Source organism: Macrotis lagotis, chromosome 6 (assembly GCF_037893015.1).
Source record: "Macrotis lagotis isolate mMagLag1 chromosome 6, bilby.v1.9.chrom.fasta, whole genome shotgun sequence".
Lineage (NCBI taxonomy): Eukaryota > Metazoa > Chordata > Mammalia > Peramelemorphia > Peramelidae > Macrotis > Macrotis lagotis.
In genome coordinates this window covers 72,912,712-72,940,315 of record NC_133663.1, presented here as the reverse complement: position 1 = coordinate 72,940,315, position 27,604 = coordinate 72,912,712, and the positions used below count along the sequence as shown (strand labels likewise).

The window sequence follows — 27,604 nt, the reverse complement described above, 5'->3', positions numbered from 1 at the left end:
TGTCTAAGACAACATATTTGAATATTCTTGCTTTTTGTTCTGTTGATTATGCTTTGTGTTATATTCAGGCTATAGCCATAGATGTAGTTAATGTTTACTTTATCCTCTATTATTATTGCTTTTAGTTGTCTTCAGTCTTGTCCAACTCTTTGTGACCTCTTTTGGAATTCTCTTAACAGAGATAGTGGAGTGGCTTGCCATTCCCTTCTTTAGCTGATTTTACATGTGAGGAAACTGAGACAAAGAGGACTGAGTGACTTGTTCAGGTGTACTGGAACTATATATGATCTTTCTAACTTCAAACCCAGTTCTCTTATCCACTGCATCTATTGCTTATGGTTAAATTGCATTCTACATATAGATCTACTGATAATATTATGATCTTTGCTAGCTAGCTTTGTTTTGTTAGCGAACCATGTTTATTGCTATTGATTGATTACTTTGTACTATAAATATGCATGTACTTCCAAAATGTGCATGTATAGTTAGACATCTATTCTCCTAGATAATGTTCTGCATAGTGCCAAGTCTATTTCATGTACTGTTAAAGTGAATTTATTTTATTTTAGTTTCAATGGTACTGAAAGTTGTTTACCTAAAACACCAGGAAATTCATCTTTGTGGTTTTACAGTACCAATGCTTGTGTTTAATACTGTATATTTACAAGTTTGGGACTTGCTCTAGCTGATCTTTGCAAGTACTGTAAGGAGTTTTGGCCCAGGAGAGGAATATAAGATGAGGTCCAAAGACCATTGATAGGAGCCTCTCTCCTTATAAATAAATGGTGATCTGTTTTAAGCTTTCTCTGCAGCAAAGTCAATAAGGGCAGAGTGATGATGTTAGTATCTTTTCAGTGGGGATTAGGGATGGAAATGCAGCAGTTGACTCATTGACAGTAAATTCTCTGTGGCATGGGGGGGGGAGACTAAAATAATACTGTACTTCTAGATTACTCACAATTTCATCCTCCTAAATGCCAACCACATACGTAATTACAGAGTGTCACACTGTTCTGTTATGTTCTTAAAAGTTAGGGGAGGACAGACAAGGGGGCAAGGATCATTGAGGGTGACAAAAGGGATAAACTTAAATGGGTTCTTGTTTTCAAAGTAGCAACTGATATGATATGATATGGTAAGAGGACTATAGATACTTATTAAAAGGCAGGTCATACCAAAGCTGGTGCCCAAAGCAATATTAACTTAATAACAGAAATCTGGTGCTAGAACAGCAAGGTTCATAAAAACCATGGCAACTGGCCAGCAAGGAGTGGGCAGAGGGTGATTATGACTTCCCAATGAACAGATCATTGAATTGAGCCTAGTGGGCTTCTTTTCACCCCTGCCAAAGTGAATATTCTTTTCTTCTTTCCAAAATAGAAAAGAAACAAATGTTTTCTTTCTAAATGAAGTAATACAGGGTTTTGGTTTAACTCATAAATTCACTGAAGAGAAAGATTCAGAGGAATGATTTTTCACACAGCAGCTATATGAACCAGCTTTACCACATGGCTATAGAAGGCATAAAAGTTAATAGCATGGTGGGAAATAGCATTAATGCAGTTTTATTGTTGTAGTTAATTTTGTAAATTAAGTTCCAATTACCTGCTACTTCTAGAAAATACTGACTGTGCTAGAAGTGGGAATTGATGCAGAGTAACTAGCTAACTCTGGGTTATAGATATTACTGATAAATTATAGCAGGATCAGTCTTGAGCAGGTCTTAAATTATTTTTGTGTCACAGTCCCATTGACAATCTGGTGAAGCCAATAGGTTCCTTCTCAGAGTCATACCTTTAAATGCATGAAATAAAATGAACAGGATTTTGATGAAACTAATTACATTCAAATACTCTTATCAAACTATGTTTTTTAGAAAACTTCACAGACCTCAAGTTAAAAATTCTTGATCCTGAGCAACAAGCATCAGTTCACTTTGAGTGAGTATATATTTATTAAATTCCTACTTTGTGAAAGGCACTGAGAATCAGCAGACCTAAATTTAATTTTGGCTATACAACCTACTTAATTATATAATGTTCTGTGGCTAGGGTTATCTCTTTACAGATGACTCTCACCTATTTGTAGTATCTACAAATCATGGGAGATAGAGCACTAGATTCAGATTGAATAAAACCTGAATTCAAATCCTATTTACTAGCTGCATGACCCAGAGAGCTCACTTTACCTCTCTCAACCTCAGTTTCATTATTTGTAAAAATGGAGAGAATAATAATTTCTGCCTCACAGGCTTTTTGTGAGGATGAAATGATATATTTCTTTAAAAAGAAATAGAAAAGAGGGAGAGAGTCGAGAGAGAGAGAGAGAGAGAGAGAGACAACAGATAGAATCACAGAGGCAGAGATCCAGGGATTGAAAGACAGAGACAGAGAGAGATAGCTGTTAATTTGAGAGCTGTAAATTTGCAGTCTCTCCTGTAACCTCCAGTTCTACTTAGTTAACTACCTGTTCAACATTTTTATTTTTATTCTGCACTAGTCTCAATATATGCAATACCAAATTCATCTTCTTCTTCCCTAAAATCACCTTTCCTTCTCTCATAGTGCTGTTACTGACACCACGGTTCTTCCAGGTTCAACACCTTAGAATCATTTTTAACTTGTCTCCCTCCCTCTCCACTCCCCACCCCATCCAATCAGTTGCTAACTCCTGCCTATTTTATCTCCCAGATAAATGCCCTCTCCTCTTCATATACAAGACTATATCCTAGATGATTTTATCACTTCTTGTTTAGAATGTTTTAAACAATTGTTTTGATATCTTTTCTTTCTATATCATCTCAATTTCCCAATGTATCACTCCATTTTCTCCTTTCAGAGAAACATTCCTTATAACAAAGTACAAAAAGAAAGGGAATAAATACAGTTCAACAAAACTAAGAAAATATGGAAAAAGACTGACATATTCAGTGGCCAGTATATCCTATGTTCCTCCCTCCCAGCAACACATCTAATAATTACTTGGAGCAAACCTCTTATTATAGAATGTAAATTCTTTAAGGAAGATAATATCTCACTTTTGTATTTGAATCCTAAGCATTTGACACTGTTTGGCACAGGGGCACTCAAATACTTACTGAAGATTAATCCATGGAATTAGTACTGCCGCACTGGATTAGTACTGCAGGTTTCAATCTCTCCACTCCCTTTCTGATCCAGTGGCCAAAATGATCTTTTGACCATATAGTCTTCTCAAAAATTATTAGCAGTTCCCTATTGTTCAACAGTTCTCAAAATATGAGATTAAGACATGTAGGGATCCCTTTCATGAGGTCCACAAAGTCAAAATGATGTTTATAATGACAAGATGCTATTTCATATTAAAACACATCCCTTTTCCAACTACCTAGTTGTATTTTCTTTATATATTTCAATAAAAATGTCACAGAGATTGAATGTAGAAGCAGATATGAGAACCCAATTATCTTCTGTTAAGGTAGGCATTAAAGAGATATCCCAAAATATGTAAAACAATACTATTGTCTACTAATTTTTTTGTTTTAGAGAATAGTTATTTTTCATAAAACTGTATCATTTATATTCATGTATAATGAGTTTATTGTTATGTAAGTGAATAAATACTTTAAATTAATTATTTTAAATTTCTAATATAGTAAATATTGATAGATTATAACCCCACATAAACTTTGGGGGCCCCAATCATTTTTAAGAATATATATAGGAGTTAGGGCTGGCTAGGTGGCACAGTGGATTGAGTACTGGCCCTGGAGTCAGGAGTACCTGAATTCAAATCCAGCCTCAGACACTCAATAATTACCTAGCTGTGTGTATAGGAGTTCTAAGACCAAAAGAGTTTGAGAAAATCTTCTGTTGTCTAAAATAAAAGATAAAATAAAAGATTCTTTACCATAGTATTTAAGGACTTGTGCAAACTAGTGCCAGCTCATTTCTAGGTAATACATAATACATAATTTCATAATGTACTTTATTCTAACCAAATTAGTCTACTAGCTGATGGTTCCTCCATATTATCTTTCCCCCCTCCATATTATCTTATAATTCTTAATGAAACACAGATTCATAGAATTTCTGTTAAAAAAGATTCCGAGAATCATTCAGTCCAACTCACACACCTAAGAAAGGATCTCAACTGTAACACAGTCAGCAATTGATCAACCCACATTTGCTATTGATCTTCCAAAGAAAGAACCTCATATCCCCTCCTTTTGAAATCCTCTTCCTCTGCTTCTCCCCCTTCCCACCCCCAGATTAGATTACATCTCCTTGATTCCTTCTGAAATTTATCTCCTGTCCTAGATTGATTTCGTTCTCCTCAAATTTCCTCAGAGCATTCTGTTTGGCTCTCCTTTGGTTTATTTATATTTATCTTGCATCACAGACATGAACTTATATCTTTCCTATTATTATAAAATTCTGGAGGTTTATAATCAAACTTGTGTTTCTTTTTGTTTTACCTCTCCAGTGCTTGGACAGTGACTTGCACATAGTAGGTGTTTAGTAGATATTTGCTAATTAAATCAGAAGCTGTCTAGAATTGAATTACGAAACTCAAAAGTTTTATCCTGGGTTCACAAGCACATGTTATAGGCTAGACCATATCTCTCCCAAAAAGAGACCTGGGAGTGATAGCTAACTGTATGTCCAATATGAGTAGCAATGAGATGGGGCAGGCAAGAAATATAAAATAATTCTAGGCTACAGGAAAACAGCAATGATATCCAGAAGTAAGACAATGATCATCCTGCTTTATTGTTATCCATGGTCACACCACAAAATGGATCATTCTGTTCAGCTCTGGGCACCAGAGAATAGGGGAATGGTGAGAATAAGGACCCTGCTTAGAGTCAAGAAAGACATTAATAAGCTGGAGTATGCCTGGGGTAGTGCAACCAAGGTGGCGGGGGGTGGTTCCACTTCATGTTTTATGAAGCCTGATTAGAGGAACTGGAGATATTAAACCTAGAAAGAATACTTTTGAAAGAAGAAGAAAGCATGATAGCTACAGTCAATTATCTAACAGACCATCACTGAAAGATGAAGTTGATCCAGAGTTGGACTAGATGGCATTGGATGGAAGATAAAAGTCATATATTTAGGCTTGATGAAGAGAAAAAAGTCCTCAAAATTAGAATTGTCCAAAAAAAGAATGGGTTACATCAGAAATAGATCCCTCCTCAAGGCTTTTACTGACATTTTCTATCAAGGGCTGGCCAGCAATTTATTTTGCAGGTTCATCGTAGATAATTCAGTTCATTTTTGGTTTGATCTCTGAGGTCTCTGAACATTAACAATTGAAGTTAAGAAGTAACTACTGACAAGTAATCTCTTCTACCTCCCCAGGAGACAGGAAGGACTTGATAACTATATTAAATAGGTGCCATCATTTGAATTGGGTGGAAATTTTCAATACTGTGAACATCAAATAAGGAAAGATTTCTGAATGATGATGATTGCTAGCTTGGAGTTTGCCCCATTGTCAATACACAGTAAAGATTTTATGAACAGATATGTGAATGCCAGCTACAGTCTTTTCTAATCCTCCCCCAAAGGCAAGCATGTAAGTAGATAGAGCATTGGATCTGGAATCAGGAAGACCTGATTCTGGGCAGAGTGCTTATTCCCAGCATTCTCTTTTCCTTCCCAAAAGGGGAAGAAAGAAGAAAGAACCAGTTCTTTCTTGGCTTACCTACTGAGATGTCTATCTGGGGCCAGTTTAAATACTAATTAATTTTCTATGCCTAGGAAATTGTAATTGTGTTGAAAGAAGATTTTTAAAATGTCAAGCCAAATTAATTTACTATTATTAATAATGAAACCAATACAAAGTAGCATTCCTGTACCTAAGCCTGTCCCCAAGCATCTTTGGAGCAATTCTAGCTGTCTGAATGTAGTGTCATACAATTCACATTGGCTCTGTATTAAAGGAAGCACACAATATCATATGGTGATAATTATGTTAAAGAAGTCAGAACCCTTGTTACCAGATCTGATACAAAATGACAATAACCACTCATTGGTTCTTATATGTATGTCTCTGCCTAGAGATTACTTTTGTTCTCACTTCTAATATAATTATCTCAGAATAGATATAAAATCTTATTGACCCTGAGCAAATTATTTAATCACTAGATGCCTTTAGGAAACTCTCAAAGACTTTTAAGTTACAGAGAGTTATAGATCTACATCCATAATAAAAATGTTCAGTTGTTGGAGGGCCTATAGTATAAAATCAAAACTGTATGTAAAAATAAACAGATAAATGAGTGAATATATCATTTCAAGTCTTTTTAGTGTTACTTTCTTCAGTATTTTTGTTTCTCCTTTACTAAGCAGTTGACTCCTTTTTTCAAGATTTTCTTGCATCAGTCTCATTTCTTTTCCCAGTTTTTCTTCTATCTCTCTTATTTGACTTTTAAAATGCTTTTTGAACTCTCCCAGAGCATCAGACCAATTCACATGTAGCTGCTTGGATTTCATTGCCATCTTCTGAATTTTTGTTTTGATCTTCCCTGTCCCCATACTAACTTTCCTTGCTCAGGTTTTTTTTTTTTTTTTTTGTTATATGCTCATTTCATTGTCTTACTTTGTTTAATGCTATATCTTGACTTTTACCTTTGTTAAAGCTGGGCTTTGTTCCCAGGTGGAAGAAACATTGTCCCAAGCTTCAGATTTTTTCTGATGCTATGTTCAGAACCGGTTCTTGGAGTCTGTAGATTTTTTGTTCTTCAAAAGCAGTATGATCTAAGAAGATTTGTGTTTACCCCTGGTCTGTGCTTTAGTCTTTGAGTGACCATAAACCTTAACTGTGACCAGAGTCCCTATTCCTGCTAGTGCTGCTCCTTGTGTTGGTACTGCAACTCAGAATCATATAAAGGCAATGAATCAGAGACCCACTGCAAGTGCCAGCAAAGTGTCCGCTTCTGATCAGTTGTCTGACCCCCTTTCCATCTATATAGTAAGAGCTCTGTAAGTTCTTCTGAACAGCTATCCCCAAGGCTTCCTGTTGGCTTGCCAGCACTCATTCTGAATTGAACTGTGCTCTACTCTCATCCCAATGAGGCAGAGCTCTCCTGTCTAGCTTCTAAATTGTCTTGGACTGGAAAATTGTTTCATCCAGTCCATATGTTCATTCTGCTTCTCCAGAATTTATTTTGAGGCATTATTTTAATGTGGTTTAGAGGGGAATTTGAGAGAACTCAGACAAGTCCTGTCTTTATTCCACCATCTTGGTCAAGATTTTTCAATAGTCAAAGTAAATTTTCATCTACTAATCTTCAAAGGACTTCATTCCTGGGAATCTTTTCAGAATTGAAAATAACATTGAAAATCTCAGAGAATTTCTAGTTAAGCTAGATCTAGATTCCATATTCTTCATTTTACCTTTACTGTATATAGGCATTTTAAACTCAACATGACTAAAATAGAACTCATTATCTTTCTTCTCAAAACATCTCCTCTTCCAAATTTTCCATTTACTTCAAGGGCACTACCATTCTCCTACTCATGGAGGTTCTCAACCTCAGTGTCAACCTTGACTCTTCTCTCTTGCTCCCCATGTCCAATCTATTCCCAAGTCTTTTCATTTCTACATTCATCTCTCCAATACATCCCCTTCTTTCCATTCATACAAGCTTTCATCACTTTATATCTAGACTTCTGCAATAATCCCACTTCAAGAATCTCTTCACCTAACTCTATCTTCCACTCAGTTGCCAAAGCAATCTTGATAAAATTCAAATCTAGCCACGTCACCCCCTATTCAATCAATTTCAGCATATTCTGATTACCTCCAGAATAAAATCTTCCATTTCACATTTAAAGTCCTACTTTCCCAGTCATTTTATGCTTTAGTCACGTCTACGTACTTTGCAATCTAGGTATTCTTAACTTTTCTTCTTTTTATACTTTATACTTCAGCTCCTGCCTCAATGCATGACAGTCCCTTATGCCTGAAATGCTCTCTTTCCTCTCCTCCACCTCCTGATTCCCTGGTTTTTTCATTAATTAGTACAGATCCTATCTTTTGTAGGAGATCATTTCCCAACAACCTCCTTTCTCTCCTATTTCCTGATTCTACCCTCTGCTTCTTTCTACCCTTCAGTTACCTCTCTATTCTATATAAGTTGTTTTAATATGGTCTTTCCAATTAGAATATTAATTCCTCGAGAGAAAATTCTATATTTTTGCCTTTTTTTGAATCTCTGGTGCTTAAAATGCTGGCATAAAGATGCTTATTAGCTGACTGACTACAATAGTGTTGAAAATACTTGGGAAAAGCAATAATTTGATGCATTTTAATTTTGACCACAATGGTTTGGGAGTATCCAATTTGAACAATTAAAAGTATATTATTCTGGTTTAATTGCCTGTTCTTAGCTCTCTGTCAGATGAGCACTGAATTTTATTTTATATAAATGTTTCATTGTTTTCTTTTGTTGCTTTTAACTCTTTGGGTTTTTTTTTAAGGAATATTACTCCAGAGAATGGGCAAGAGTAAGAAAGACCTGAGTTCAAATTTGAACTGATACACTTACTAGCTGTGCAACCTTGTGCAAAATATCTAATCCTGTCTGCCTCAGTTTCTTAATCCATAAATTAAAATAGAGAAGGAAATGGCAAACTACTTCAATATCTTTGCTAAGGAAATCCCCAAAAGGATCACAAAAAGTCAAACACAACTGAAAATGACTAACCAACAACAACACGCCAGAAAATGTCAAAACTTGTAGCACTTAAAAAGCAAATTTCAATGATGGTTAGAGATAGTGCAACATTTAAACCCACATTGCAATAGAATAATTAGCAACAAAGTTCAAAGTATATTCAAAAATTAAAATGACAGCAAGAATTGATAAGCTATTGCAACAAAAGAGTCTAATTAGTTCTTGGAAAACAAGACCTCTAAATAGATCTGGAAGCTGTAGGGCATATTGCAAATCTTCTACAGTATAGCATAGGCTTCTCAAATAAGAAAAAAAGTTAAAAAAATTGTTAACCATTGCCATGAAGAAAATGTTTGTTATTAATGAGAAAATACATGGATTGAAGAAGCTAAGATTTTTTAAAGTAACTTTTACTATGAGATCCACGTTTCCATTCAAAGAAGTCCAGGTAAGCCAATAAGTTCTGACTATCTTCACCATGTTGGAAAACATCTATCTACTGCAAAAATGTTTTGGCAACTTGTTGCCAAACTCTAGTGGGCCTGCAAGTGTTATTTCCAATGAGTTCATGACAAGCTCTGATAAAAATACTGACATATAGAGAAGACATCTTATAATTATAGAAATTCCCATATAGAGATAAAACATTGCAACAGGACACCAATATCTATGTGTCTAAGTAGCTGAATGTGTTTAAGAAATGTCCTTACCTTTCTTTAAAAAAGCTGCTATCAATTCCTTTTCTGCGGAGTAGATCTTGTGGTCCATAAGGAGTATCTTTGCATTTGGTATCTGTATCACAGAGTAGGGTTTGCAGAAATGGGAAGAAGCCAGTGCTAGGAAGGTTTCGAGGTGCAAGATAACCTGTAAACAAATTCAAACTATTTTTAAAAATAAAATTCATTTATTTATCTAAAAAATAAAAATTTAGTTTCACTATTTTATCTGGCATAAGAAGTATGCTCTGAAAAGTAAAAGTCATGTAAAAATATGCTGTTGGGTTTTTCCCAAATTACCTTCTGGAAGCAAGGAAAACCTGTTTCTGACCCAGTAGCAGCCCCTTCCACACAGATACTTCCCTAAAGACAAGAAACTGGAGGTTTTTTATTATCTGATTTTTTATATATAGTCATTCTTTCTGAGATAAGAAAAGTCTCCTCTCCATCCCTACCAAATAATCTTAAGATCAGTTGATTAGAGTCCATTCTCCCTCTTAGGTTCTGTTCACTAGTATAGGAAAGTGTGAACCAGGTTTATGGATGTACTGTGTTTTAATTATTCCTGGTTTTATCTTCTCTTTAATAAGGGAATTAGGTTGCCAATTAGTAAGTTGTGGGAATTGAGTAAATCACACTGATTCCATTTTTATATTCAAGTCTGGAGTTAGCTCAATTTCCTTTTCATCAATTATGAATCTAGTCCAATTTATGTTTTGTGAGAAAACATTGTTCAATTGTGAGAATTAGGAGAAAACCTTATTGTATTGTCTGAGCCTAACCTTGCAAGACTGAGGAATTGGATCACCTCCATCTGCTGCTTAGAGACCTTTAACTAAGGACCTATATTATGCTGACCAGAAACTGGTCAGGCCCAGAGACTGATACAAGGAATTTTCTTACAATTATCCATCTCAAGCAAACCATATATCTTATCTGAAAACTAATCCTGTATTGATCAATCAGTTACTCTTCTCAAGTTCCTTTGTTTACAGGTACTTGGGATGAGTGGAAATACCTCTGTTTCTGAATTCAGGGAATTGCACTTGTTCATTCTTCCCCTACCAACTTGGAAAGTTCCTAAATTTTCATCCCATTAGAAATCAGAATTCTAATATTATATTTTTCCTTTTAATTAATTGACTTTACTTGATTAATTGTTTTTAATGTCTACAAGTCTGTCTCCTTTGTATTTGGGGGATTTCACGGTTAGTCAAATTGATAGTGCAATGGATGAAGTTCAGGGCCTGGAATCAGGAAGATGTGAATTCAAATCCAACCTCAGATACTTACTAGCCTGTAACTCTGAACAAGTCACTTAACATATTTTCCTCATCTGTAAAATTGAGGTAATAATAGTACCAGCCACCCAGGGTTATGAGGATCAAATAAGATAATAATTGGAAAGAATTTAAGTGTATGTGAGTGTTAGATTGTTGTTTATTATTGTTTATTATTATTATTATTATTATTATTATTATTATTATTATCATTATTATTTAGGGAGCTCCCAGAAAGAAAATTCCTCTACCAATGTGCCTTCTCTGCAATAGACAGAAATTTTCTTGGGGCATTGGGGAGTTAAGTGACTTTTCCTTGGTCATACACACATTGCATTTCAGAGATAGGGTTTGAACCTATCTCTTCATGACTCCATGGACAATTCTCTATCCACTCTACTAATTTGTTTCTACCATGCTTAACTCTAAGAAATTACCTGGAGGAAAAAACTTTTGAAAAATAGTAAGACTGATAGAAAGCAAGGGAATTATAATTGAAGATTTTTAAATAACCTCAACTATAATATTTGCAAATGCAACATTAGACTTTGTTCATTCCTTTCAGATGAGTCCAATTCTTCCTCACCTCATTTGGGGTTTTCTTAGCAGGTATTCTGAAGTACATTGCCATTTCCTTCTCCACTTGATTTTTACTGATGAAGAACTAAGGCAAAAAGGGATCAAGTGACTTGCCCAAGGTCACACAATTATGAAGGGTCTGGAGCCAGTTTTGAACTCATAAAATTGAGTCTTCTGGACTCTAGACCCAGACTCTGTACACTATGGCCCTACCAATGGACTACATAGAAACTAATGTAAAAGTGAGTTGTGGTATTCCAGTTTCTATACAATTGTTTTATAACAAACATGGGATGACACTGTAATGGTGAATTTTCAATAGGGCAGGTTTCAGAATTGAGTGAAACATCAGACTGATAAGCAGAGTGAAAATTAAAACAAACCAAAAAACCCCCTCTAAAAATTCTTAGAACTTTGCTATGGATCTGACAGTGAAGTGTGGAGAGTGTTGAGGAAGGTGTTATTGTGGTCTGTTTTGTCTTTGAAGGAGAAACAAAGACTACAAGGAGGTAAGAACCATGCAACAAAGTGGAGAGTCACATACCAGAGGAGAGAAGAGAAAAAGGAAATCTGATCCAAGTAACATATATAGATGTGGACATAAAAATTGTTTTAGGTAACAGAAAGTGAAAATTGGAAATGAAAAGGAAGCAAGGTATGGAGAGATGAAGAGGAACAGCCATGAGGGAAAAAATGAAGAATGATATTGATGTGAATGAATGTTTTAAAATTCAATCTCAAAAGCAAATCCACGCAACCAGAGGCTTAAGTAACCTTTCCCTGATGACCTCAGGCAACCATAGGCTCCTGATGCTTCACCCAAACAATTTTGGCACAAACCTTATTTCTGACTCATAATCAACCTAATTCCAAACCACAGTGAATCAAAAATAATCCCCTTCTATACTTTTCCACCTTGACAAGTTTTTCGTTAGGCCAGAAGACAATAGTCCAAGTTCCTGCTCTCCCTCTCACATTTCTCCGTTATGACAAAATTCTACTATGATGGACTGTATATGGGTAAAAGTTCAACACATTTAAACGTTTTATAATGATGTTTCTGGAATGGTTACTGGAGCTGTAACAAGGCTTTGATTATTTATGTGTCTCTCCTTGTGTGTGTGTGGTTCTTTTTTCTCCTTAGGAGGGGAAAAAGGGAATAGTTTCTCCACCCTCCAATACACTTTTTTTCTCTCCCATCTTCTTCTAGCTTTCCAAGTAGAAGATGAGATTTCAGAAGGGACAAATTAGGGCTATTAGCAGCCCCTTTCCTAAAAAATGGTTAATTATGGAAGGGCAAAGGAACTCAGAAGGAACAGGTGATTGCAAGAAGACAGACAAGAAATATTAGGCCAAGAAAAACAACAGGAAGAGTAGCAAGGAAAGGGAAGGGACCTTCCTACCAACAAGTACATTTGTGGCAGGTCCAGGCAGGCACTGTTCACAATTAATAGGGAGTGTCTTAAGAAGAACTTGCTCCAATGAATTAATTAGCCCTGAAATATTCTTTGACATATGTAAGGATAGGTGCACTATGCTTCTTTTCCAAAAATCCAAACTTATTAACAAGTCATGGGACCCAAGAGGAACAATAGACATCAGAGAACATTTAATTCAACATTATCATTTTAGAAAGAAATAAAATTATTATTTTTTCAGTGAGTGATAATTCTATTACAAGTAGTTTTTGAGTTACCAAAGATGTTATCTCAATGTTTCCCTGTTGCCTTTGAAATGCCATAAAATTTACAAAAATAGGATTTCCAGAGAACTTTTCAAGAGTACAACTGTTGCACAGAAAGTGGTCTGACTAATGCTAGATTGATGTACCGATATGGAGATAATGGAGATAGGAGAAAGTTCAAAGGTTGCTACAGTTTCTAAAAAGATCAATCTAAATCTCTATAGCAAGTCAGCCAAATCCCCATGAAACTCTCCTCTAGAACTACCACTAGATAGTTTGCATTCAAGATCAATATCACAAACTATACTAAGGGCAACTTGTGAAGAAAAGACAAGATCTTTGGAAGGCTTAGTGTGAGACCATTGCCCAAGGAGGTGAATGTGTTAAGAATTAGAAAGAAGTGAAGTAAATGGTGTGGTGGAAATTATGCTGAATTTGAAGTTAGAGGCTCAAGGTTTTTATCCTAGCTCTGCCATTTATAAGAACTAAATCTATGTTCCTATGATCTTGTGATCTTAGCTCAATATCACATCATACATTTAGACCTGGAAGGGTTTGTGGAGGTTTCCTAATCTAATAACACCCTTTTTTATAGGTGAGGAGGCTGAGAAACATATGGCTTAAATGATTTGCCCTAGGTCACAAATCTAGTTAAGTTAGCAACTTAGAAATTGAATCCAGATCATCTGATTTCCCATTCAACATTCTTTCTGTGAAATCCATTGAGATAAAAAATATAAAGCACTTTGCAATATAAAAATGCAAGTTATATATTATTATTACTTTCAGTTATTATCATTATCCTGACTCCAACATCTAATAAGTTCCTATTTTAACTAATTATTTTTGCTTAATTTGGTGCTAAGGGAAGCTAGGTGATGCAGTAAGTAGAGCACCAGGCCTGGATTTAGGAAGATCTGAGTTCAAATCCTGCCTCAGATCTTACTTGGAACCCTAGGTAAGTCATTTAAGCTCGATTTGCCTCGATTCCTCATTTGCAAAATGGTAATACGTTTCAAAAGGAAAAAGCAAACCACTTCAGTAACTTTATCAAGAAAACTCCATTAAACAAAGTTCATGAGGTCATATAGAATTGGAAACAACTGAATGACTAAACAACAAAAAATTAGGTGATAAGTTCAACACACTAAAGAAATATTTTGAATTCTGCTGTTAATAAATTCTACCAATCCAGGGTCCTTGAACTAAATTTTAAAATGAGTACAACTCACTCAGAAAGGTACACAAAGTGATTAGGGAATTTTTATTGTGCTCTAGATAAAGTATATAATGATCTCAAAGATGTCTACACTGTTAGAATTCTCTTTATAACCTAAAAAAAATAACTAAGTCATAGTGACCATTCCAGTCACATGAAACTGGCTTCCTTGTACTCTCAAAGGTTTCAAACCTGTCATGAATCTTGAAGATCCTACAGGTAAAATTCACACTCACATGACTATGAACAGAATTAATATTTCACATTTCCCTCAGCAAAGAGTAAATGGAGTTGAGAATTCTTTTTCTCAAAGTGATGCTTTTTCCAAGGTTTTGACCATGTATGGATGTTCAGAAATTTCTGATGCTGACCCTAAGTTTGTGCTGATCAGAAGTTATCTCTTATGACTATAGATCTCATACTCTAGACTTCTCTTTTAAATTTTCAAGGGATACAATGAAGGAAAGAAGAAAAATATATCCCTTCACATCACCAAAAAACCATACATATTTCTAAACTGAATACAGTCCAATATTATTTCAGGACTTGAGCCAAAACAAACCATAAACCATGGACTGAACTGAAGCAATATGATTAGTGGCAAATTAAATTAAACTGAAATTTTAGATATCTTTTTCTTTGCTGAACTCTGAACTAAACTACTCTTTCTTATTGCAAACATGGTTCAATTCAAGGCCAAGAACTTTAAAATTTTTAAATATTTGGTAAATAATTGAGATACCAACCAACATAATTGTACAGTCACACCTCAACATTCATGTGTTTAACTTTCTTGACTTTAAAGCACTTGTCTGATTTGATTAGTAACTGAATTCACTTTCACTTTGGCAAGGGCGCATATTTGCAGCTTTGTGCAGTAAAGAAAAAATGATAGCTGCAATGAGGACAAGTTTGTGGAGTGGCTGGTATCCCACTAGGTACTTCCCTGGTTTTATTCACCCTACCATTTTAGAGGAAATATATTTCGGAACATTTGTTGTTTATTTTCATTGAATGCTTTAAAGTTTTGTGTTGTAATTATGCATTCAAAGTTTAACTCAAATCCTCTGAGTTATCTAAAGGGATATTAAGACCTCACCAGCTTTGGCATCTTTCTACAGTAGTGACTAAAGTTCCACTAACTTCTCCCCTTGGTTTTCAGAAGATGGCTAAGACAGAGAGGTTTAAAGCAGTAAAGTATATAGTACAATGTTTTCATACCACCATCTGACAGTGGAAGGTAAAATTCAAGTTAAAAAAACAGTTTTAGTTTTAAGAATTTTATTTGTTTCATACTATTTAAGAGACTGTAGGTTTCATGTGTTATGAAAAGTGAATAGGGTCTTAAATCAATGTTTTTCTTTTTTAATTGAGATGCTTAGCACAAAGGGTCCCAGAATTCTACAGAATTACTAAGGTGAACCATATTTTGCAAATTTATGATTTTATTTTGTGTACTGCATTTTATGGGTTATATCCCAGCTAACTGTTATGAAAAATACATATTATCAGAATTAATGTTTTGTAATAAGAACTGTATATAGAAATGATATTTTTCAGTAATTTCCTATTAAAATATTACAGCTTTTGGCAGTTGCAATTTTATTTCCCATTGATTCAATATGTCAACATTCACATGTTTTGCTTTCTCATCATTTTCTAGGAATATTATCTCTACAAAAGTTGAAGATTGACTGTATTTCCTCAGAAGGGATGACTGGGATAAATCAGTATGACTGTGGAGTCCTGACTGTGAAAAGTCCTTCATCCAATATATGAGTAATAGAATACACTAAGGTCTGCTTGGGAGGCTAAGAGAATTTCTAGAGGTATTAAGTCTAGGATGGACAGGATGAGAGGTGGAGGGAACTAAAAGGCTAAGGGACTAACTACAATTATCTCTTCACTCCCTCTTTTGTTACTCCTCACCCCTTTTTTCTTTCCATTATGTTTTCTTTTCTCCTTTTTTTCTGATTGCAATATGTGTTTTATCTTCTTTTTTATCTTCTTCTCTTCCTCACCTTCCTCTTTCCTATCCACTTATTTCTTCTCTACCTTTTTTGCTGGTTCTTCATACAAATCATGTTCACTAATCCTGGTGTTTCCCACAAATCTGTCATTTTTAAGACTTTTTAAATTTCTCTATCTCACCTGTGCCCATGGATTTAATTATCATCTCCATGAAGATGATTCCCATAGCTACATGTACAATGACTGGAACAGAGTTGAGATTTAATAAATGACTGAAATAGGCAGAACTAAGTTTCAACTCAGTCAAATAGAGGTTATTCTATCCTTATTCTTACCTTCAAGATCAGATATGTATAACTTTATATAATACATTCTGACATTTGTCTATTTGTTTAATTCAGAAAGGAATTCTCCAAAGTTCTAGGTATTAATGAAAAAGAATACAGCATTGAATTGATCTACAATGTATGCAAACTGACATTATGGGCAACATGTCAAATGACTTCCTTTTAATGGTCTTACTGTCTTGTTCCCCTCACATGATTATTGTTGAAGACTGATTTTGATCCATAGTAGATAGAGGGCCAAGCCTAGAATCAGAAAGACACTTTTCTTGAGTTTAAATCTGTTCTCAACTGTGTGACCCTGGTAAGTCACAATTCTTTTTGCCTCAGTTTCCACATCTATAAAATGAATTGAAGAAGGAAATGGCAAACCACTCTGGTGTCTTTGCCAAGAAAACACCAAATGGGGTCATGAAAAATCAGATATGACTGAATAACAACAGCAATAACTAATTCTAACAGAAATTGAAACAATAGTTTCTATAGTCTTATAATTCCATCATGTTTAACACTTACCAACTCTTCGAAATGAATTTAACAGATCTGGTGCACCCTTATGGGGTGCATACACCATAACTCCAGTACCCATAAGTTACCTCATAGTTTTTTTTTTCATTTATAAATGTATTTCAATTTGCTGCCAAGTTTAGGAAGCATTGGGTTGAGCCCTTTGGTAACAATAACAGATAAGAAAGCTGGAGTTGAAGTTTCTATATATCTTCTCTATGTTTTTACAAGAACAAAACAGATCAAAGCTATTGAAAGTGCTTTTACTTGCTCTAGATGAATATTTGGGAAGGAAGGGAGGAAATGTTTCTTTAAACTAATGCTAACAAGTTATAAAAAGGAAATTTTATAAAATAAAAACAAGGTGGGAGCATTGATTTTGCATTCAACTCCAGCTTTTTTGCTTTCAATTTTTCTTTTAAGAAAATAGAACTTGGAAACTTGTGAAATGTGTAAAAATAATAAATCCTATGAATAATTATTTGGACTAGATTAATTGAATGACAGGCCTACCTGCAATGCATGGAAAACAATTATGACAGGGAATTACAATAAAAATTGAGAAAGATAATAATAATAGGCATCATCTTTAAAAAAAGCAAAGCAACTATCGAGGAAAAAGAGGGGAAAAACATACCATACCACTTTATGAAAATTATGCATAGCTTAGAAAATTACTAAATTAATTAGAAACATTCTCACTTCATTAACTAGAATTTAGACTCTAAGTATAGCTTTTTTTTCTTTTTAGGTATTGAGTAGTTTAATACTCTTTATTCTTAATTAAATTTTCCATGAGTTAATTATAATATTAAATAACTAAACCTCCTCTTTGTAACCTCATATATATATATATAAAATATATTATATAGAATATATATTTTATATATATTATATATATCATCCCTCTTGCATATTTGTTTACAAGAAATATATATAGCTTGATTTCTTCCACATTTTAATTTTTGTTTAATTGACATATACCTTAGTTGATTTTACCTAATACCCTATCCCCTCTCTGGGAATTTTCAAATTCAAAGATCCATTATGTATTCTATCAATGAAATACTAATAGATAACAAAGATGCCATGGGGTTTGGGTTCATTCATAACTGTTAGTATTATTTCTTGAATAGAAATTCATTTAGTATTTATAATACCTCATTTAGGCATTATCCAAACAAATTTTTGATTTATTGACATATAGAATGAACTGATTCATAGCAATTCTATACCCTAAATGATTTTTTTGTCAATGAAGTTTTACTGGACATCAAGTATGGATCGGACATTGTACTGGGAATTGGTGAAACCAAGATGAAAAAAAATATGAAATCTTTAAGACAAGGTGAAGAAAGTATTGCAAATAATATTATTGCCATTTTATAGAAAAGGCAATCAAGGCTCTTTTCCTTGGTCACACAAACTAATAAATATCCCAGGGAGGATCTGAGCTCAGGTCTCTCTTGACTCCAACACCCTTGCTACTTACTATTTTACCACACTGCCATTATCCTAAACATACTAAACAAAAATGGAGGCGGGGGGATTCAATTTGTGCTAATTACCATTTATGCCTCAACTTCATCATGTAGACCAAACACAGAATGGCTGAGAGTTTAAAGAGTTGGTGCTACTTCTCACTTTTCTAAATTCACTGAATGATCCTGGAGAATCATTTAACTTCCCTATGCCTGTATTTCTACATCTATAAAATTAAGTATGATATCACTTACCACCTCATAGAAAGTTGTAAAGATTAATGAGATGATACTTGTAAGATTCTATGAACTCTGAAGAAGCAAAGTCCAATAGAAATGTGAATTATTAGTGGTAATCAGACTTTTTGTTTCATCATTTGTCTTATTTTCCATCTGGTAGCCAAGCAAGGATTGGCTGATTTTCTTAGTATCCTTCTGCATGACTATACCCGATGAATATTTAAAAGTAGCTGTGGTATCTATTTCTCTCCCGAGAAATTCATAATTGGCACCTGGATAGCTAGGATAGACCTCCAAGTTTTGGTGTGTCCACTGGGTGTGGTGAAGTGACACATTCTCACTAACTCTTCATAGGCAAGCCTTGCTTCATGACACAGGTGTGGAAAAGTAAACTTACTTTGCTTGTGGTAGGATTAGACTCTATGGCTAATCATTAAAAAATGGGTCATGAGGTCCTAGTTTCCAAACACCTTCTCTTTCTCTTTCTCTCTCTCTCTCTCTCTCTCTCTCTCTCTCTCTCTCTGTGTGTGTGTGTGTGTGTGTGTGTGTGTGTGTGTGTGTGTGCATATCTGAAATGGTGACCAAAGGAAAGGAATAAGATAATGCCTGCAAGTCCTCAGTTCTGGTCAAATTTATATTTTGGTCAAATGTAGGCTCCTTGAAATCAAGGAGCATATTTTTCTTTTTTCTTCAAATTCATTATGTCTAATGCAATTTATTTTTTAAAATGCTTATTAAAACTTAAGCCATTCCCCAATTGAAAAATGGTCAAAGGATATGCAAAAGCAATTTACAGTTGAGGAAATCAAAGTGATCCATAGTCATATGAAAAATTGCTCTAAATCATTACTTAGTAGAGAAATACAAATTAAAGTATCTCTGAGGTACCACCTCATACCTCTCAGACTGGCCAATATGACCAGAAAGGACAATGATCAATGTTGGAAGGCATGTTGGAAATCTGGGACACTATTACATTGTTGGTGGAGCTGTGAACTCATCCAACCTTTCTGGAGAGAAATTTGGAAATATATCCAAAGGGCAACAAAAATGTGCATACCCTTTGATCCCACAATACCACTACTGGGTCTATACCATGAAGAGATCATGAAAAAGAGTAAAAAAATCACTTGTACAAAAAATATTTATAGCAGCCCTGCTGTTGGAGGCAAAGAATTGGAAATCAAGTAAATGTCTTTCAATTGGGGAATGATTTAGCAAACTGTGGTATATGTATGTCATGGAACACCACTGTTCTATTAGAATCCAGGATGGATGGGAATTCAGGGAAGCATGGAAGGATTTGCATGAACTGATGCTGAGTGAGATGAGCAGAAACAGAAAAACATTGTATACCCTGACAGCAACATGGGGGTGATGATCAGCCTTGATGGACTTGCTCATTCCATCAGTGCAACAATCAGGCAGAATTTGGGGGCTGTCTGCAATGGAGAATACCATCTGTATCCAGAGAAAGAACTGTGGAGTTTGAACAAAGACCAAAGATTATTTCCTTCAATTTTGAAAAAAAAAGCGTTATCATATTATATAATTTTGCTATCTCTTATACTTTATTTTTCTTCCTTAGTAATATGATTTCTCTCTCATCACATTCAACTTAGATCAATGCATATCATGGGAACAATGTAAAGATTAACAGACTGCCTTCTGTGGGGGGGGTGGATGGAGGTAAGCAAGAATGGGGGAAAATTATAAAACTCAAAAGAAATAAAATCTTTCTTTAAAAAAGTACTTGTTTTGCTTTATTGAGTTTTAAAATTTCCATTTCCCTGTTGGATCCCAGGCAATATAGAATAATGAACAGGGAAAGGATATTGAAGTCAGAGAGATTGGGTTCAAGTCCTCCGTCTGTCCAAGTATTGACTGAACCATGTAAGTTAATCAATCTCTCAATGGTCTAGGCAACTTTCTAAGACTGTAAATTGGAAAAGGGAAGGAAAAATACACAGGTAAACACATTAAAAATGTGTTTTGAAATAAGAAACAAAAGAGATTAAAAATTTATATGGAGCTTAAATACTTTTTGCATCTCTCTCTCTAATATATATATATATATATATATATATATATAAATGAATAAAAATCTGAGAAGGTAACGGCTTGTCACAAACACTGAGCAGCCTCATAATGAAGTTGAATATATATCCTAATTAAAAAATGATTTTTTTAAAAAAGGAAGGAAATAAACTAGGCATTCTCTTTTAATATATATATACATATATGTATATATATATATTACTTGATCCTCACAACAACTCTGGGATTTAGGTGCTATCATTAGTCCCACTTTACAGTTGAGGAAACAGAGGCAGAGATAAAGTGACTCACTCAAAGTCACACAGCTAGTAAGTGTCTACAGCTGGATTTGAACTCAGGTCTTCCTGATTCCAGATCCATGACTTTCTCCACCGAGCTGCCTCTTAGGTGCCCATCAGCATTCATAGAGGGAGTTTCCTTATTCAAGAATTATCTCTACCAATAAAATCATAGGTCTAGTCTATTCCAAGTCCCTAAGATGATAGAATCATGGATCAAAGAATCCACATCTAAAACTGGAAGAGAACTAAATAACCATCTGGTCTACCCCATTCCCTTCCATTTTACAGAGAAGAAAACTGAGGTTAATTCAGACTAAGTAATTCAGCCAAAATCTCACAGTGTTGGAAGGACAATTTGTTCCCAAGTCCTTTTCCTTAACTTCCCCCACAATTTCTGCTACTTCTCACAATCAGAAATGACTTAGAGGATAAGTCAAAGAGAACTTAACTGTAAAACAAGGAAGAAGAGGGTCAGGTTCCTGCTGCTCCTTTTTCCTTTTGATATGTGAATTTATAAGATAAATTGGGGAGCATGTGGCAGTGCAGATCAGGACCATAATTTTTTTCAGTTTCTTTGGAGCTGCTCTCTTTGACCCAAAATATGCATAGTAAGTTGGTTGCAAAATTGAGTTGACTCAGGGTCAAGAGTGATGCTCTACTCCTATCTAAAGGAAAGATGCTAGGACAAAATGCAGTCTTATCCTTGCTGTATGTTAAAAAGGTTCTTCTGTGGGCTCCTTCCAAATAACCATGACCTAATCTTTTAATGCCTTAAATAACTTTGCATAACTCAAGGCTCAGAAGGCAGAATGGTAACATAGGTATGGCAAACAGCCAATTCCTGAGTGAACCAAAGAGAAGGCCATGGAAGATTATGCTAATCAACTCACTATGAAATGTTCAAAACTTACTCATTTTCATTCTGCTCAAGGCACTATCTTGGGGAGATATTTGGACCTGCTGGCCTGATTGGGATGGACTCTGAAAGTCTCAACTGCTTTAAAAATCTCTAGGCTATAGCCATTGCAAATAGCCCTGTTAACAATCAGCAGTTTTTCCCCCTTTGCTGTTATTATTTTATCCAGGATTTAAGCAAAAGGAAGGAAGAAAATGGGTCCAAATAAAATTATGGCCAGAGGAGAGCAAAAAAAATCGAGAAATATTTTGTTCCTTATACAGGGTTCATTAAATATATGCCAGCCAGATCTTTCAGTAAATAACCATGTTTCTGATTGTCTATTAGGTACTAGGAAGGGAATCAAATCCTCTGTCTTCATCAAATCACCCAAATCTTGCTCCTACTGTGATTGATGGATAAAGATGCCAGGGAATTTCAGCTTCCTATGTACATAATAAGAAAGGGCTTGAGTTCTTGGAATTGACTAGTACTTTTCCTAGTAATCATGGCTTCATAGTTAAAAGGCACCTGATTTAGATTCCTAATTACCTAGATGAAGAAACTGGCCCAGAGAAGAGGAGTAATTTGCCCAAGGCCACATGAGTAGTAGTTGGCAGCAACTAGGACTCAATTCAGATACTTTGCCTCCAAAATTAGTGCTCTTTCTGAACTGCCAAGGTGGGGAATATATTTTACTCAAGAAAAAGATGTTTGAAGTGGTAAAACGCCATTTCTTTGTAAACTTTCAAAAACCATCTCAACTTTGCTATTTTATGTAATAAACTCAGATGTTGTCTACAACCACATGTGGATGATGCTATTGCAGAACTTCAATTACTTTGGAATTTCCTTTTCTGCATATGAGGAATGACTACCCCCCCTAGGATTATTTTGAGGAATAAATCAGATCACATATGTAAGGTATTTGGCAAAACTTAAAGCACAGTATAGATGCCAACTATTATAATCACCATCATTACTACAGTTCAGAATATATATAAATGGTATATTTGTCACTTGGTAGAGGTCTTCTAAACCTGGGACTGTCCCAACTAAACCAGGAAATGTAATCATTTTATCAATTGGTAAATCTGACTTTATGTCTAGTCTTTTAAAACATTTGTAAAGTGTACTTGGTTATTGAAGAATGTGCCAGTATATATTCCTTTGTTTTTGAGAGAATGAGTTGAATGGTAGAAGTTTTTAAGTTTAAAAAGGCAAGGAAAGTGAGTTGTCAGAAGGCCTGGGAGTCTCGGAGTTGACTAATACTGGGTTTTTCAAAGAGCCTAGGTGCCCCAAAGATTGAGAAATGAGTAACCCTAGGGACACAGCCTCAAAGTTGAGACAAATATTCATCCTTGCATTTTAGGAAGGATATTGTTAAGAACGTCCAAAGAGGCAAAATGGTTTTAAGATAATGTTGTGAAAATTAGCTGAAAGAATTGAGAATGTTTATCCTGGAAAAGTAAGGAGTTGGGTAATGGGGCATCCATGAAAACTGTCTCCAAGAATTCAAAGGTTCTAGTGGTTCTTGTACTTTGTTGCCAAAGAAGACCAAAACAACACTACAATATGTGGATGAGATATTATAATTGTTTGAACTGGCACCAAGGAGCAAAACTAAGAGCAATGGGTAGAAAGTTGGAAAGAGGTGAATTTGGATTTGCAGATTTGGAAAGGCAAAACCTTCACACTTAGACCTATTCTAAATGGACTGTAGTCTTTGGTAATGGGTTCCTCCTCACTAGATTTCTTCAAACAAAGACTTTGTACATTATAGAGGAAATACTTGTGTAGGTATGGGTTGTACTAGATGATCCCTTCTATAATTCAATGAGTGCTGGACAAGGAGTAAGGAAATCTGGGTTTGATTCCTAAACCTGATTCTTTCTGACTTTGTGACCCTGAATAAATCCCTTCTCTGATTGATGTCTCTGTTTTCATACCTTGAAAACAAATATACTATTTCACTACCCATCTCAGAAAGTTGTTGTAAGGAAAGTTATCATGTACATATAAGTTATTATTACAGTACTCCACAATCTGTCTCAAAACTTTTTTCCTAGCATTATTTCTTATTATTCCTCATTACATATACATATATATATGTATATGTATATTTATATTCATTTTCAAACTGAACTACTGCTCTTATCTGGCATTATCATCTTAAATTCAACTTGTATTAAATTGAACTCATTTTCTTTTTTTTCTAAACCCTTCTTTATTCTATACTTTTCAATTTTTTTTAGTTTTTTTTTTTTTTGCAAGGCAAATGGGGTTAAGTGGCTTGCCCAAGGCCACACAGCTAGGTAATTATTAAGTGTCTGAGACAGGATTTGAACCCAGGTACTCCTGACTCCAGGGCCGGTGCTTTATCCGCTATGCCACCTAGCCGCCCCTATACTTTCCAATTTTTGACAAAAATGTTTCTATCTCCACAACATACTCTCCAATCAAGCTCTTCTTTACCCTCACAAAGCTACCACCCTAGTTCAAATCTTTATCACCTCTCACCTACATTATTGTGACAATCTCCTAATTAGTCTCCCTGGCTCAATTATTTCCCCATTCCAATCCATCCTACACATGGCTGCCAAAGTAGTTATTCTTCAGTGCAGATCTGACTGTATGACTTCCCTCCTTAATCAATTCCAATAAGTTTATATTATCTAGGTCCAAAATTAAAATTGCTTTTTGGGTGGCATGGACTTCTTTAGCAGTCTGATGAAGACTAGGGATCCCCTTCTCAGAATAATGTTTTTAATACATAGTATTACAAAGGAATTCAGTTATATTGAAATACAGTTTTCAAAATATATGGAGTTTATATTTTTTAAAAGCAATTTTAAAGTCCCCAGGTTAAGAATCCCTGCTTCTATGATAAGTAATAAACTCCTTTGTTTAGCTTTCAAAGTCCTACACAATGCAGTGCTAAATTATTTTTCCAAGGTTATTTTTCATCACTCCCCTTCATTCACTTTGCAATTCAACCAGATAGTCCTCTCTTCCTTGTACCTTATTGTTTTTTCACTAGTCATCCCATAAACCTGGAATGTATTAATGTATTTCCTCCTCTTTCCAGGAGACTCAGTTCCAATACCATCTTCTACATCTTTGTGATCTCTCAACAACTAGTGTCCTCTCAAACTAACTCTTAATTAACTACGTTTTGTTTGTACTTATTCACTTTATGCAATAGTATATTTATATATAGATATATGTGTGTGCATATGTGTGTGTATATGTGTGTGTGTGTGTGTCTTCTATTAAAATGGATAACTCCCTGAGAATAGGGAATATTTCATTCTTTGTCCTTCATTCTCAGAATGCTTTATACACAGTAAGAAATTAGTGTTTGTAGAACTATTGTTTCTTATATATTCACAGAAGTAGAATATAATAGTAGAAAGAACAGTGAATGAGAAGAGAAAAGACCTGATTTCCAATTTGATTATCACTTCCTTATTTATAAAAGGGGGAAGGAAAAGTAATAATAATAATGACCCATGCTTATATTGCATTTTAAGCCTTACAGCATGATTTCCTTATAGAGAGAAGATCATTTATGACTGTACTATGTTTGTCACAAATATCTCATTTGATCTTCAGAATAATCCCATTTTACAGTTGAGGAAACTGAGGCAAAACAAAGTTTGCTAGAAAGTGAGATCAGATTTGAACTTGGTTCTTTCAGACAACAAACCCCATGCTCTATTTACTGTACCAACAAGCTGCCTCAAAGTTGTAACAACAAAGTTGTATCCATATGATAGGGAATGAGAGTTTTATCCCTGAAATCTTGGTCTTTTGACTTGGAATTCAGGAATCTTTCCATAATATATCTCCCCTGACATTCCAGGCATCTGAAGTCTCAAGATAAATGAGAATACTGATATGCTAGACTTTAAAGTTGTATATAGTTATCTGGCATTAGTATGATTATCGTACCTACAGCAAAACCCACAAGGGTACAATAATTCTGTTTTATAAGGGTGTGAATCCTTCTCTAGCATATGGTCATTGAAAAGTTTTATTGAAAGAATTATTGATTGTCCAGAGGGAACTACAGGGATAGGTTCATTTTTCACCTTTGGCATACCAACTTTTGGGCAGCTTTGTAGAATTTAGCTATGTGACCCTGGGCAAGTCACTTAATCCTGTTTGTCTATTTCCTCATCAGTAAAATGAGCTGGAGAAGGAAATGCCAAGCCACTCCAGTATTTTTGTCAAGAAAATCCCAAACTGATGTTATGAAGAATCAGACACAATTGAAAAATGATGGGAAGGACCAAGAAGTGAAAGGCATAGAAATGAGATTGGAAGAAAGAATAAATATAAAAAGACAAATTATATGGGTGAAGAATAGTTGGAAAGAGGGAAAAAATAAACAAAATTACAATGAAAGTAAGTTAAGGGAAAACTACAGAAATGGAATGGAAAAAAATGGAAGTAAAAATTAATAACTATTGAGCTAGAATCGTGGTTTATTATTTATTAATATTTGTATTTAAATACAGAACACCCTCCTTATGAAGTAAAAAAATAGGAGTTTTTCATCTTCATTTTACAGATAAAAGAAACTGAAATTCAAAGAATACACTTCATTACACAGCTCTACCTCTGTACTGATCTTTCAGTAAGAAAAACCAGGAATAACTGATGGAATTGAATACACCAAAAAGAAAAAGAAAAAAATGACTATAAACTCTGAAATTGATGATGTTAACAATAGCATCAGTCACACATTCTGCTTAGATCTAAAGCTAGACAGTTTAGACAGGAGAGAAGTGTTATGGTTTTTCCATCAATTAATCAAATAAGGATTTATTAAATGCCTACTATGTACCATTTGACATTTTGCTAGGACCTAAAATAAGACAATGACCAAAGAAAAGAGCTACAAAACTAATTACGTATTAGCAATATGACCCTGTTAAGTATCTCTGTGACTCAGTTTCTTTATTCGTAAAATTAAAAGGTTGAACTCAATAGTTTAAGTAATTTTCAGCTCTGTATTATTTATGCTATGGTGTCCCTTATCAAAATAGAAGATGGATTGTCTCTGTCATATGAATACCAGCTTAGACGCGCGCGCGCGCACACACACACACACACACACACTGAATACCATTTAGTTACCAGCTCTGAATTTTTTGAGCCACTGTTATGGCATGGAAAAAGTGTTACCATCAATGAAGACTAATTCACCTGGCTCACCAGTGTTCACATAAATGTGCCATTATTCTTTCATTTTCTATATCAGTACTATGTAAACATATAATTGTATAGAACCCAACAAAAGATAAAGAAAAATAACTGCCAATTCTCCACCAAATCAGGGCTGAGTAATTATGATAGCACTAGTCTTCACAATCCAAAAGTATAGCCTAACAGGTTATACTAAATTTTGGTAGAATCTGTTCTTCCTCTTACAATACAGGAATCATTTTATAAATGATATAGGAACACAAAAGAAAAAAATCATCATCTTTTAAAATAGGAGAATAATTTTAGTGACATGTCAGGTTAACTGAGTCATTTACCATTAGCTCCAGTTGATTCTCCTGAAAGCTTTTATAAGCTCTTTTCTTCCAGCTAAAGGTCAGATGACCTTATGAAAAATGATTCCCTGCCTTTGGGGGAAAATATTTTCACCACCCTCTTACAAAGAGCCCATC

The 27,604-nt window shown here is 34.7% G+C and overlaps 1 protein-coding gene across 1 annotated transcript in view; it reads right to left on the bottom strand.

The window, feature by feature from the left end:
- ABCA12 (ATP binding cassette subfamily A member 12) overlaps positions 1-27,604 on the bottom strand; it is a 231,375-nt gene that overhangs the window by 148,483 nt on the left and 55,288 nt on the right. The window contains exon 3 of the mRNA XM_074191440.1: positions 9,376-9,529. Within this exon, the coding sequence (XP_074047541.1) occupies positions 9,376-9,529 (154 nt within the window). The remainder of the gene's footprint in view (positions 1-9,375; positions 9,530-27,604) is intronic.